This window comes from Calonectris borealis, chromosome 4 (assembly GCF_964195595.1).
Source record: "Calonectris borealis chromosome 4, bCalBor7.hap1.2, whole genome shotgun sequence".
In the NCBI taxonomy this organism is placed as follows: Eukaryota; Metazoa; Chordata; class Aves; order Procellariiformes; family Procellariidae; genus Calonectris; species Calonectris borealis.
In genome coordinates, this window is record NC_134315.1 from 3,041,457 (window position 1) to 3,056,336 (window position 14,880).

Below are 14,880 nucleotides of genomic sequence, written 5' to 3' on the forward strand. Positions count from 1 at the left end.
AGTAATGTTATAGCACTTCAGCGGGCCTTTAAGATAACATCCCACAACTGGGATGGCTGTATCCAGCTGTCTCCTTTCCCTGGATCAAGTCTGAGTGGCGTGTTGTTTGGATGAAATGATGAACGAGGCTCTGGGCCTTCCAAAGCATCACCTCTGTACCCAGAACAGCGTTTTTGAGAAGTTTGAAAGATCCTGGTCCAACAAATGTAATTAAATGTTTTTGCTTGTGTTGATAAAGCAGCACTCGGTGCTCATCTGAGATGAGCACCTGAGAGAGCTGTCAGCAGCGAAGATTGATACATGCTTGAAACTGATAAGAGGGATCAAGAGTTGCTGCATAATAAAAGGACAGGATGAATTTCTGTTGCATTTGTATGCATCCGTAAGGACAGACTGCAGATATGCAGGTATCTTCTTAGCACGTGCTTGCTATTGTTCAGGGGTTGTGGGTATTTTTTGTCTCTAAAACTATTTCTTGCAAGAGCAGAAAAACCAAAACATGTTTTCTCCTCAATGAATATTTATGGCTTCCAAATCTTCCAGCGTACTCTTGCATGTGTAATTAGGCTGTAAGTTGAGTAAGTGAGTGTTGAAGAACTAGAAATGCAAGAGCCCGGGGAAAACGCTTGATGTTTCTGGTTTATTCGGGTGCTTGCTTTTTAATAATCAATAGCATTTTTTAGATGAAACAGCTTGTGTTTTCCAAAAGATGTGCCAACAGATGTGTCAAAAGCGTAATAATTGGGCCAGTTGCACCAGCAGACTTGTCTAGTTAAATGATGCTTTTAATCACATGTACAGCATCCAAGAACTTTGGGAGAAGTTGGGTGATGTAACCAAAGCCTCTGAACCATCTTATTTTGTTTAGTGGCAGATGAAGGCAATCCTTTCCCTCTTCTCTACTGTGGTCAACTCTCTTCCCAGTTTGAGTGGCAGCCTTTTAACATGGACATGACTTAAACTCCAGCTTGATCAGGGATGGTTTTTAAAGCAGCTTTCTCTGTGCAAAAAAAAATCATTACTTTTTTTGGAGTTCTAGTGTTTTCATGTGTGTGCAGCTGAACTGCATCCTCAGTCAGCTATTTTTTTGGACAGTAGCAGGCCTGGGCTTGAAGGTGCCTGTGTGTGTGGTCAGCCTGTGAAATGGGATTGCAGCAGTTCTTATAGGGTTAGGATTTGGAAGTCCAGATCTGGAAAGGAAGCAAAAACCTTGTCTGAATAGCTGTAACTCTGTGTTACATCTCTGTACTTTTCCACAGCTTGGCCTCTGGAAATATTTTTGGTCTTCGGTGGTTTTTTCCATGCTGTCACTATACTCATTTGAATGAAAACTGTTCATGCGTTTCATGTATAACGTTGATAGCAGGTCAACCTTGTAGGTTTTTTTGGAGGAGAAGGATGCGCAGACAGTACCTGTGATACTAGTGATGCTACAGAGGTGCTGCCTTGGATACAAGAGTACAGAGTGGCCTTGTGGCAAAAACAACTGGGTTTTATTTATGTTTTTTAGCTTATACCCAAAAATTGCTTCACAGATACTCTGAGAAAATGTTAATGTTGGTGCTTGGAAGTTTGAACTGGGAACTTTTTGGGTATCCCTGTCCATGTAACTCAGCTGCATATTAAGTGACATTTAATAGTCTCTAAACAGCAGTTTTCTTTCCCAAGAGCTCTGTTGCTTTACGCTTAGATTTATGGAGGCAGCGTGGTGAGTTGACAGGACATTAATGTGCTCATCTTCCAGTCACTGCGTGTGATCTCTCGCAGCCTGCTCCCTTGGAAGTGCCTGGGTGTTATTGTTGACTCTTTAACGAGGATAAGAATGGTTTCCAAACAAGTGACTCATGCAATCTTAGCCTCAATCTATCAAACAACGACGCATGGGATTAAATGATTACCTAAAGGATTAGGAGTTAGATTTGGGGGGGGGGGAGGGGAGGGAAGGGAGGGGTGAAGGGTAAAAATACGCAGGGAATCTAAAAAAAAAAAAAAACCACCAAGCTGCAAGACTCAAACCCTAACTGATCAGATAATACCAAAGGCTGCTTCTACACTTTACATTTCCAAAATGGGAAATGTTGTAAAAATTGAATCTCTGCTTTTTTCTAGAGATCATCCTCTGCCAGGAGAATGATACTTCACCTTATTCTGAGCTTCTGCTTGGTTCCTGCTTGCCTGTCAGGTACCTGTGATAGTAACTCTTTCCTGATTTTATTTTATTTTTTCCCCTTTCCAGCTGAAAATGAAAGTGCTGGCTGCGTGTTACTGCACACATCAAGGAAGGTAAGTAGGAATGCTGTGTGATCAATTTATTATTTTCTTCGTCATCTAGAAGCAGAGAAAAGGACCTTGAAACACTCCATTGGGGTGAGGAGGTTGCTTTTACTGGCTAAAATAGAAGGTGTATTAATGCCTCTTTCCTTGAATTCCTCTGTCTTTATTTAAACATAAAAAGCCATGTGCTGCTTGTCCTCCAAACAATTTCTCTGTAATTCCGATTGTTCCACTGCTTTTTGTCCCAGACAATTCCTTGACATGTTAATTCATCACTTTCTCTTCTGCAGCTGCCTGCAAAGGGATCCAAGTATGCGCCGTAGAGGTTCAGGCTGCTGAGCTCCTCTTGAGCTGAAAGCAGAAACACCCAATAGACACTGCTGTGATTTGGTTTCCTGTTTATTCTAGTTAATCAGATCTGCCTTCACGAGGTTCAGCAGGAGTGGATTCCCTAGAAACATGCAGTCTAGGAGGACGAATAGGAAACAACGCTTAGTTTACACTTGCTCTCAAGACCGTAACTCAATAACGATAAGGTGAAAATGCAAAAAAAATTCGTGTAGGCTGTATTACTACAAACCTCCGACTGTGAAAGTACACAGAAAGTATGCGGCGAGGAAATGGATTGATATGTAATACCACATGAAGTCTTGGTCTTTGGGGCTGTGAGGCATGGCTCGTGGTGCTTTAAGGTTGTCTTGACTCTTGCCTCGTCTGTAGGCTGGAGGGGCTGGCTGGCTGCGTGAAAACTTGCAGCATCGCTGATCCTGGTAGATCATATATTGCAGGCTTCGTTGAAGGTTGTAATTTGGGTTCTTAAATCTGTGTACCAAAGCCCTGGGGGCTTTTTTAGGGAATCCCGGAGAGCTCTTCAACTCTGTTTTGCTTTAGGGCCTCTAAGGCAGTTCAGATCCTGAAAAGGTGTTTCAGCAGGCTGAATTAGTAAGGGGAGGAAAATGTGTAATAGCTTTAGTAGAAGAAACCTTCCCCAAAGTTTAAAAAAGCAAACAAAACAAACCCCCACAACCAAAAAAAAACCCTCACAAAAACCAAACCCACCACCAACAAAAAAATTAAACGTTGTTTGATATTAAGTCATAGAAGTTACAATAAGCTATTCTGTGCTCAGGAGTGGAAATATCTTTGTCAACAATTTGTCTTGTCTGATACTAGTGCCAAGGTTCTCCAAGCTGCGTGCACTTGACTGAAAGTAACTGAAGAACTTAATCACTTAAAGTATGCATTCTAAGTCCAAATGCAGGATCTGCCTCGGATAAGAAATGGTTGGAAACTGCTAACACTTAAGTGTCTTCTATTTTCTTTTTCCTTTTCAGAGCTGTAGGATTCCTGCTTTTCTGGCCTATGGTTCATGCTCGAGCATTTTAGTGTGCTGTTGAACAACAAATAGCAGAGAGCTAGCATGCTTTAGCAGGGCTTGAGAAAAGATACTATTGCTAGTTTTTGCCTCCAGGGAGTATGACTAGAAATTTTGCACTTCAAATGCAAAGGAAATTGGGACCTGAGTCATGGAGGAGATGGTTCCAAGTGTCTGGGAAGGGGGAGTCGCTAGCAGAAAAGTGGTCAGGTCAGAAGCTGTATCTGGAGATGTTTCCTTGCTAGGTTGTCCCTGTCTCTGGTGGTAGACCTGTGGTTCTTGTGCCCCTTCAGGAGTGCTGGAAGGGCAATCTGTGTCTCGGGCAAGTTGCTATCTGGCATGGCACTTGGGAGGCATAAATAAGGAGAAGCTCCTTTGTGCGGTTTGAACCATTTAATCACCATCACGGTGTGTTTCTGAGGGAATTGGCCCAAGTGACCATGGCAGCAGCACAGGTAGAGCTCTGCTCAGGACAACGTGCTTTTTGGACACCCCTTCTTGTAAGGTTCTTGCAGTGTCTGTAAGCGGAAGTGATCTCCAGAGCAGCCACCCAGCAGAGAATATGCATTTTGGGCCTTGATGAGCGCTGAGAGCTCTTTTTTGTACAGATAGAGTGTGCGACTTTAGCCAGGAGACCTGCCTGAAGTCAGGAGAGGCTGTTTCAATGCGTTCCCCCTTCTTTGGCACAACAGCCTCTGTTCTTACCACAATGCAATGCGCAGCTTTGCAATCAAGGATACTCAATGCTATTAAAATGGCTATTGGGTAGCTGTCTTGGGTTTCTTGCTAAGCAGTTTCCAGCATCAAGTATCCTGGTGTGACTTGAGTATCTAGCTAAAAATATTTGTGAAGGAGCAATCATTAATCTCTCCTAAAACCACTGGGTGTCCTGACTGGAACAGTTCTGTTTGAGTTATCTCCAAGGTGCTGCTGTACCAGTGCTTCCACTAATTTGATTTTGGTTTGTCTCAGGGAGTGGGGTATTTATATCCTTTCATGGTGGCTATTTGCCTTGCGATGTTCAAGGTGCATATCTTCCCCAATATTATGGGAGTGATGGTAATGATGGGTAATGCCTCTATTTCCTATAAAGGACCAGGGGAATAAAACAGGACTGAGGCATGGAAAATTGTTTATCCAAGGCATTTCCTGAAGTCTGTGGCAGAGCTGGAGCTGAATCCTTATAACTTGCAGCAAGCTCTGACAGTGCTGTCCTACCACAACAAGCAAATGATGCTGTCGTGCACTGCTCAGTGGAGGATCAATGTTGATTGAGATGATGTGGACAGATAATAGCCTTCTTCTGAATGCCTTTGATTCATTTCTGCTGTCTCTAAGCTGTCCCTCAACTCTCTCCTTCCACTGTTCTGCTTCTGGTGGCTTTTCTCATGCATGGGAGACGTTGGTGACACAAAGCTACTCTTTCTTTTTTGAAAGCTCCTCGGCACTGTGTCAGTCCTGATGCTCTTAACCTTCCTCATACCTCCGTGGGTACCTCCTCTGCCATCCACCTTGTTAAATCCTGTCTAGGTCATTTGGCCTTTTTGCTGTTTGAACCAACATCCTCAGTTGGACTCTGCATGCCAGCCAAGCCAAAATGAGTTACTTTTGGGAAGTGGTTGCTGGTCATATGGTGACCCCATGAACACCAGTGTTACAGATGGTGATAGATGTTTTAATCTACTCTTGTGCAGTGATAATCTGAGACCGACTTGGCCACTTGCAGTTATATGGTCTTTTAGGTGGAGTTCTAATGTAGCTGTGTCACTGTCTCCTCTCCTAAGAGCAGATGGCAACAAAGCCTTGGGGGTGGGAGCTGAAATCCTTCAGAGAATTCTCCCTCTCAAGGATGCTGTGTACGAAGTGATTGATGCAAAGTAAAACAGTGCTAATTGCAATGGATGTGTACTGACAACTTGATAGTTGCTGTGATAATTACAGTGATTAGTGAGATATTAGGATTTTTTCCCTCTGTTTAGGCTATAAATGGAAAAGGTGGAGAGGATATGTGTGAGAGGAGGGTATTCATGACTCAGGCTCTGGGGTGGTCCTGTAACTTGGGGGGAATGTGCCAAGGTCCTGGTTGTGGAGGCAACTTGGTGTCAGACTTGTAAAAGCAATTCAGAGCTTGATTCTTACTGAGCTTAAGGGGAACTGGGGGTTTAAATGTATCTTGACAATCTGGCCCTCAACATCATGAATTCAAGCCTGGCTGGTTTCCCGTCGGAAGGAAGATCCATATAACAAAGTGCGGTTCCCATTTCCTCACTCAATCTTAAGCTGTTGAAGGGAGAGGACAGGACTGTCAGTCCTTCTTGACCAGTACTGTGAGTGCTAACTGCGTGTGTGAATTTCTGAGGACTATGAAATGGGAATGATGCATTTGTAGTTTGATCACTCAATTAATGAACTTCACAGCTGACAAATAGAGAAAGGAGATGGGGTTCTGTAATACAGCATACATACTGTTTCTTCCATCTCAAGGCCAACAAACCTGGGGCAACAGAGAGTTGAGACAGTTTCAGCCTCTGCTGTTGTGGTTTTGGTTTTTGGTTTCTGGTTTTTTTTTTTTTCATTGATTCAAAGCTAAATGTTATGCACAAAGGAAGAAAAATTCCTTGGGAGTGGGAACAATAGGAATTTAAGAAGTGTCAAAAAAGGCGATGGGCTGGATGGCATTGCCTATCTCCCACTTCAGGCTCCCTAACCAGGAGCACTGGAAGAGAGATGGTTCCCAGTTTGAGAAGAACTGGGTTAGGTTGCACTGAGATGCATGCTGGTAATTTTTCTTGCTGCTGAGCTCACAGTCCATTTCTTCCAAATAACTCTTCCTACCTTTCTGCAAACTTCTTGAATTATTTAAACCTGAAGAGGATTTTAAATGCTACCTTAAGCATTTTTGATTTTAGGCTAACTTCTGTGCTTTATCTGAGGCAACAAAACTATTTATTTTTTTTTTAATTCTGCTTTCTATGTCAGGGTGTAAATGGTGCCTAGGTATTCACCTGTGGTGACTGTTAGGGTAAGCCTTGGAAATGCCAGCCTTCGATGCATTAATAATATAACATAAACCTCCTTTTCTTCTATAACGTGATCTGAATGGTCAAAGTGATTCCAGAATCGTTGGTTCGGTGGCAGTAACCTCAACGAAACTGTCTGCTTGTGAACTACACAGATCCTAGTCCTTTGCTGTTAGGTATTGTGCGTAGCTGTCTGACGCTCTGACCTCTTCTTAACACAGTACCTGAAATTAAAGAATTTTGAGGAGGAAGTCAGAGCCCACCGAGACCTGGATGGGTTCTTGGCCAGAGCCAGCATCATCCTTGATGAAACGGCCACCTCCTTGGATGATGTTCTTCGAGAGATGCTGAAACACTTTGCTGAAGATCCTGAGAACATGGAGCCAAGCTGCAACTTTGAAAAAATCATGAGCACTTTATTCACGGATTCAGGGACCCCACGCGAAGGGAATGGTAATCAACTCTTGATTTGTTTTTGCCTGTGGGTTACTGTTAAGTTGTTATCCTTTCCATTGGTGGTGTGTTGAACACTCACTACTCTGCGGTCCCCAGACTTGCATGTTGCATGTGGCACTGCGGGTTTATTTTTTCTATGTCACCCAGGGTGAAGGGTCTCGTGTCTCTGGGGTTTTTATGTTTTGGTGGAGTCTTGCCCCTCTTTCATTAAGATGATACATAGTGGTGTTCTCTGGGGTGAGAAGTCTACAGCAGTGGAGTGTCCTGTCTGTTTGGGCCTATTAGGTGTGCTTGTCCTCAGACAAGTGTCTGATGCTCTTCAGCAAGGAGGCACTTGCTGGTGTCCCTTCAGAAATGGCTCCTTTGCCTTGTGATTCTTCATCTGAATTCACCCAGGCTGGGGAAGTTTGACTGCTTTGGACAAGTAATTGGTTGGGGAGGGCTGAGCCTTCGCGTTGCTCCCAGCACACTGGGAGGGACAAGAGATGCCTTCTTTTCCTCCAGAAACTCAACTAGGGCAGCCCTGGCCAACGTTGTTGGCTCACATGTCACCTTAAGCTATCAGCAAATGTCATAGTGTAGTCTAAAACGCTACCTTTTAGCCCAAGATGTAAAGAAGCTTAACTAAGCGTTGTTTCTCTGTAGGCACCCATGATGTTTCAGAGTCAACAGGAATGAATATACAAACATGTACATCGCACCTCAAATGTAACTGTCACAGCCTCAGTGAATTTGTTTAACAGATATGTCAAGTCCTGAGCATGTAGTAAGCATGTTCATGCTTTGGTTACTTCTTGCTACCTGTCTTAGAGCTTCGCATTTATAATCTCTTTAATATAGGCTTTCTGCCAATAAAGAAAAAATAAGCAATGCCATAAAATAATCTGAGAACAGTAGTTAAGAAGAGGGGGAGAGAGGGCAGGGGAGTCAGAAGACAATGCCTCTTCTGGTCCTGTCTATGTGTGTGTGTTGAATAATGCTAATCTAATAATCTAATATTGCAGTAGGTTGATGTTGGGAGGAGAAAACAGCTGCCTTTCCAAGCTGTGAATAGTTTAAGGACAGAATTCAAAAGCATCGGGACAAATGTTTCCATCTTTCTCTGTCACCCCCCACCCTTGCATCAATCCACTGTGCAGATAAATAAGTATGCTTGGTCTTAGTACTCAGCTTCCATTTGAAAGGAAATGTTATTTGCAGTTGCAAACCAAACATGGACAGCCTGTAACGTTTCCCTCTCTTCTTTTCCTAGTTCACCTCTTATCAGATACAATTCAAGGGGTCACAGCGACAGTCACAGGGGTGCAGTATCAGCAGTCCTGGCTCTGTATCATGTAAGTACCTGGGTTAGATTAGCAGAATCCACTGGCTGCTCAGAACTTGTAACTCTTCCTCCTGCTGGGAAGAAGAGCAGTTCAGACGGTGCCCTTGGAAATCGGGATGGTGGTGCCCTCTCTGTGCATCCTGGTCTGTGGGATCTCAGTCTCAGCATTGGGCTGCTCCTCTTTGCAAATGGTCAAGCAGCAGCCTGAGCAGAGATGACCACAGTCTCTACAGGGCTTTAAGCTCTTGGATGCTATCGAAATCTGGTGTTAACAAGCTAAGAATGCTGAAAAAAGTCTGAGCCAGAAAATGCTAATTACTGAGAAATGTTAATGAGAGGAACTTCTGAAAGGGACAAGCAAACTGGTTCATGGACTACTTTGCCTGCCAAAGTCTGGGAACTTGTACCAAAAGATTTCTCAGGTCCTTTGATGAAAACATCTAAACTTTGTAACTGAAAATTGAAGTCAGAAATTCCGACACTATTTAGACACTGATTACTTTGACAATTAATTCAGTCGCTGATTAATTGTCAACACCGTTAAACATTGGACCAGACCCTTAAGACAGTAAGGACTATGTCACCTGGGATTTATGAGACATGGTGGCTTCACCCCAGCTTCCACTTGACCAAAACTGGGTTTTGAAATTATTGTCCCAAAGTCAAGCATGTTGGGTGAGCCAAACTGTCCCTTCAAAGAGGAAGGCCAGAACATGAGTTGCTGAGTCAACCAAACCAATGCGATTTGACTTCTCTCTGTTGCCTTATGCGTATGCAGTCTAAGTCAAGTTGTCAAGAAATATGTTAATTCCCAGAGAAATTACTAGGGTTTGTTGGATAGGTGCCTAAAGGCTTGGGGAGTGCATGCACATATTTTAGCCTTCACAGCCAGTTTGCTAGGACAACTGTCAATAGCTTTTGTTCTACTAGCAGTTCTTCTCCTACCCTCTGCTTATGGCTGGAAAAAATGTGGAGTATTCTGCCTTGGAAATAAATGTTTTTTTTAAAAAAAAAAAAAACAACACAACAACAACAGAACCAAAAAACGCCAACAAACAACAAAAAAACCCACCCTTGTTTCCAATCTCTTATGAAAGAGATAATTGTGGCCTTCATGTGAAAAGGTAACTATTGCATATAGGGCTCTGTTCTGTGAAATAAGTGAACTGGAACATGTCTGTGCTGCATGAGCTACTGTCAGCTCTACACTTATGCTTGGCATGTACAGAGCAGCTTGCACAAAGAAAATGAGTTTACACAGTAAAATGGTCTTTCTGGACTGATCAACCAAGAGGGCTTTTGAGCAGTTTTCTCCCCTTCGGATGCTATAGGTAGGATAGCAGCAATAAGGATACTTACATCCTGGTCTAGGAAGGGTAGAGGGTGGAAGTTTCTACTGTAGCATGTGATATGGCTCTATGGAAGCTTTGGAGAGCGTTGACTTAATAACAGCATTTCTAAAGGTCATGATACAAATGCTGTGATTATATACCTGAAGCTGAAAAGGGTAGGTTCAGCCTTTCTGTGGAAAGTGTGCCAAAGCTTTAAATGCATCCATGTGAGTAATACTTGCTTCCATGACAAGACATGATTTGAAAAATAAGCTTACAGCCTGAAGGTGTCTTGTGCAAAACTTTCCTTGTTTCTTCCTTTTGTTGCTGTGAAGAGGGAGAAGAAAGTGGTGGGAAAGCAGTGATGAGTTATTAACTATAATTATCTAATTACTGCACTGTATTTCTGCTGTAGCTATTGTGCAACAGATTGAGAACCATATTTTTAGATCTTACATTTTTCTTGAAGTCAGATTGCAAAACAACTTCCAAAACTCTGAAGTAAAAGGAATTTGTTGATGAAAAAATTTTCCATATGAGTGGGAAGAACCTTTAAGTTATCTGCTGTTCTTTATCCTTGCATTTAGTCTATACTCTTTACTAAATTTTAAATTAGCACTACTGTTTTTTGTGCACCGTAACTAACTTTTTATTCCTAGTGGATGAGATAGGCTTGAGTATCATGATATGATTATATTAATGAGGAAGAGCAGCTCAGAGATACGGTTTTGGTAGTGCTGCTTCTGCATTGATTTCAAGAGGAAATATTAAAGCCAAAATTAACTTAGAGTCAGAAAGAAAAAACTTGCGTAGGATTTTCACTGAGTTGTGCAGAGTCTGGCTGCAGAAGAGCATTCCTAATGGACACAAAAATTTGGTTCCCTCTCCCTTCTGTGCTGGAGAGAGGGCTGCTCTTTATCTGACTTATCCTCAGGGAAGAGCGATGGGGAAAACCTAGGGCGAAATAGGTATTCTGCTTCTGCTGGAATTGGTGCTTTCCTGACAGTTTCAGGTCTATTGAACTGCCAGCAAGGTCAGATGTACCATATGGATCTGGGCTATAGCCATATGACAGAACAAACCATTGGGGAATTGAAGATCTGAAGGTTTAAATGTTTCATTGAAGTCCAGGAAAACAACTGGCTTCTGATTCACAATAGGCTTTGGGACTTTTTTTGTCAAGAATGACAAAAACATGATCTTGCTGAAGCCATACCAGGGTACATAAATTTGTGGAAAACTTGAGGCTCCTTCATTAAAATTCTGTGTAGCTGAGAGTAGCACAGTACTTCATGCCCCACTAACAAGCAATCTTCAGCTCTAGAAGAATGAAGGTTGCTAGGTATTTGTGTACATGATGGTTTTCTAACTAGAAAGCAAATCTTCAGAGTTATAGATTAGCTTCATCAGTCAAGGACATGATCTTGTATCTTAAACCATAGACACAACTCTATGTCCTATTCATAGCATTTGCCAGAACAGCAGGACGCAAACTGGCATGGAGATCTCTTGCTGTTTCACTGTGAAGCTGCTGGTTGATTGTTTCATTAGAGAACTTGGGATGAGGGATAGCCAGACCTGTCCCAGAACACGGAGTGCTGAACTGTTATCTTCAGACTTAATCAGTTATTTCGCATGAGGAAGCTCTGCTGTTAGTAGGAGCTTAGGGAGGTACTTCGGTACCCCTCCAGCACGCAATGACTGCAGCAGGTAGATGTGCTGCCAGGAGGGTGCTCGGAGTTCCCCATCAACTACCCAAAGCTTGGAGCGGGTAAACTTGGATGCTTTGCATGCCTGGATCAGGACAGGTGAGGAAGAAGCCCCTATGAGAGCTATTGGTTTTGGTGTTGCACAGCTTTGTGGCTCAAAAAGCCCGAGGAAAGTCCCCCCCCTTATTCAATGGAGAGTATAAGGAGAAGTGGCTGCCATCACAAGCCAAGTCCTATCACACCCAATTCTTTCTTTCGCTGTCTGACAAATGGAGATGCAAATGCCTATTTTCTTAAGTTTTTTTTCCCTTGGAGTGAAGGATACCTAATGCTAAGGATGTTAAAGTAACTTAACTGCCTGCTCGTAGATCTCTCTCCTTGATGTCCTCCTAGGAGAAAACACCAGCTGTGTGGGTTATTGAACAAATGCTGCCTGAGCTGAGTGGAATTCCCCAGGCATCACAACTTCCAGGCTATATTCTTCTTGCCAGGAGATGGATATAATTGCTTTCCTCCAAAGCTGAATCCTTAGAAAAACATGAAAGCAAGCTGCTTCGTAGTCTGGATTGAGTAGTTGAAGAGTAATTTCCTTTGGCTGTATTGATAAGGCACATGGATTGGTGAAGGACTTATTTTCAGTGCATTCAACTGATTTGCTAAAGCTGTTTTAACAGGCAAAGCAGAGGAAAAATGCCTCTCTGCAAGCAAAGAGTTGTTTAGTAGTTTGTGTGCTCTGTGTTGCTATAAAATTGCTTACTCTGATATAGTGTGTCGTTGCAATGATTTCTGTGGAAGAGTTTTAACTCAGAAAAACGCAGGTAGCCTTTCAAAAACAGGTATTGTGAGGTTATTTTGTGTATCAAGCAAGACTGCTGTTCAAATAAACTTTAAGAGTAGTAACGTCTCACATTTAATGTGTAACTGATGGTTGTGTGAAACATGTTACTAATGGATCTCTCAACAAAAGTAATGCAAAGCCTATTTCATGTGCCCCTTCTTTCAAAGAGCAAAATGGGATGCTATGGGAAATTAAACAGTTCAACTGTTTAAAACAAATATTCTCCTTCAGAGGGATGATTACAAGATTTGGAGTCTTGTAAACAAGAGCCTCTTCTCCAAAATTTGCAACCATCATCTCTCAAGCGTTCTTTGGGTTCAAAGAACCGATTGATTTTCTTTTAAGTGCCTGTAGCTAGCCTTGTTGGGCTGTCCCAGCTTATGCTAGAGAGCTGAAGCTCTTGCAGGTGCTGTGTTAGGAAAAGGAGTTCTCAAATTCAGACCCTTCATTAGGAATTTGGGTCCTGAAGGAGATCTGTTGGAGAGAAGGGTGACTTGTTTCAGTGCCTGCAGCATCTGTACAGGGAGGAGGAGGAGGTGTCTGCTCATGCATTGACCTGTAGGAAATACTTTCCCCTAGAGAGATTCACTGCTAGTGAGGATGGGTCTTTCTGGAGCCCAGCAAAGTGCATTTACCAGCCCAAAACGATATCCAGCCTGGAGCGACTTTGTTGCTGAAACAACTTTGTGCCAAGCTGCGGGTGAGCTGGCTTGCTGGTCACAGCCTCATTCCTCGCTTGTGAATTCTGGTTTCTGAAAGCTTGTGCTTGGAGCTGCCTTGCGGAGGAAGATTTATTTGCAGTGGATGAGAACAAGAAGTGTCATTGTTGTTCTGCATTGGGACAGGAAAAGGCTGGCTAGCTGATTACCTCTGCTGGGCACTTTTTCTTACTGCAGGGGATAATTTGTTTCTGAATTAACTTCCTTTCTTGCCTTGTTTAAAGAGGGTTTCTGTTTCTCTTGGGTCTCCATAGTTTGACCCTTTTTATGATTTGTTTGAGAAATGTGTTATTACTCTGATAACATCTTGGGCGTGGGGCAGACCTGCAGTGTGTGACTTGGTCTATCAGTGATTTTGGTGGAATGTTGCCAGTTCTTACCATCTGAGTGCCACGCTCAACGCTGCTAGATACGCAGCCTGGAAAGAGAGGAGGACAGCGAAGCAGGAATGCGTGCTATAATTTAAATGCCCTTTTTATGAGCTCAATTATTGGAGGATCAAGATAAAATTGCTGAGAACACAACCTGGCATCTCGTTAAATCATAGCCCAGCATTTCCTTGTGTGACTAATACTGGGTGAAAATAGATTTTTCAGCTCGTTGGCCAAACCAAAGGAGAATCAAATTTAGCTCAACCCAAACCAAAAGGGAACTCGGAGTCTTTGGCCAAACCAGACTTGATTTAGAGTCAGCTGAAAATGTCTTGCTAGTTCTCAGGTTTTTTGGGGCTTTGGCTATTTAGCCTTCAGAATTTTTTTTTCTTAGTGGGGAATTTACTTAAGTGCTACTTGAAAAATGTTGCTTCATTTTGAAGGTGGCTCTCCTCTTGGCCTGAATTATGCTGAGTTTTACCTGCGGTCTTGCATAACTTGGGATTTCTCCATGTGAACCATATAACTTTTTTGTCCTTTACAAATATTTGTACAAGTCTAGTAGGGACTCCAGTTTTGGTTTGTATTATATTTGTATCTGGATTCTGGAGTTAAAACAAAAGTGGGAGCTGCAAGTGCTACACTGGGGAATAGGATTTGAGTCAGCCAAATAATGGCTTCAGGTTGAAGAAAAGCTTGAGATATGCTGAATGCTGCATGGGCAGAAGTGACTTGGCTATAAGTACTAAGACACCAGTTGGTTTTTTTTTTTCCCCCAAATAAGCAGATATAACAGAGTGAGACCAGGCTCGGTGCAGATGAGGCTGCATTCTGCACAACGGCACCGTTTCTCCCCTCTGTGCAGCAATGCTCAGGTGCATCAGACCTTCTGGGGCGCCTGTTTAAATCTGGTTTTACTCTGGTTTACCCTCACTAAACCACCTCAGCCTGATTTGTAAAGGTATTATTGACTTAAATTGTGTCCATACATTGACCTAAACTAGGTTGGAAATTCTTCAGTAGTCCACACTCAGTTTTACTGGTGATACTGGGATTCAGATGCATGTGTCAGTGTCAATAGAACTCTTTACAGAAGAGTTGGAAGAAACTGTCTCATAGGTGTGAGAAGTCTCAAACTCCAGCACTGCGGATAAAACTATTTCAGATAAAAATAGGTAATGATGACAGTGGGTTTCTTGGTGTCTTGTGAATGTGCTCAATGTTGCTAAACCTTCCCGTACTGCCTAAGCACTGTGAGATCCTCTTGTTGCACGCTTTCCTAGTTCCTCAACATGAGGAAACAGTGGTCTCCTGATTTAGAGAAACACAAGGTTTTGTTGTGGCTGCTAGGAAAATTAGCTTGTATGTGAAAGCGATCCGATAACAAATAACTGGACTCTTATAGAGTCAAGTTTTTTCCCTTCCACACCCAAGGAGCTCTTGAGCTGAAGTGATGTTGTAGC

The 14,880-nt window shown here is 42.7% G+C and overlaps 1 protein-coding gene across 8 annotated transcripts in view; it reads left to right on the forward strand.

Annotated features, from left to right (window-relative positions):
- SLC4A11 (solute carrier family 4 member 11) overlaps nt 1–14,880 on the forward strand; it is a 101,677-nt gene that overhangs the window by 37,721 nt on the left and 49,076 nt on the right. For 7 of the 8 annotated variants that reach the window (XM_075148380.1, XM_075148381.1, XM_075148378.1 and 4 more), the window contains 4 exons: nt 2,237–2,283; nt 6,891–7,122; nt 7,771–7,833; nt 8,378–8,459. In XM_075148380.1, coding sequence (XP_075004481.1) covers nt 2,237–2,283; nt 6,891–7,122; nt 7,771–7,833; nt 8,378–8,459 — 424 coding nt within the window. The remainder of the gene's footprint in view (nt 1–2,236; nt 2,284–6,890; nt 7,123–7,770; nt 7,834–8,377; nt 8,460–14,880) is intronic. The other variant, XM_075148379.1, reaches the window with a different exon arrangement.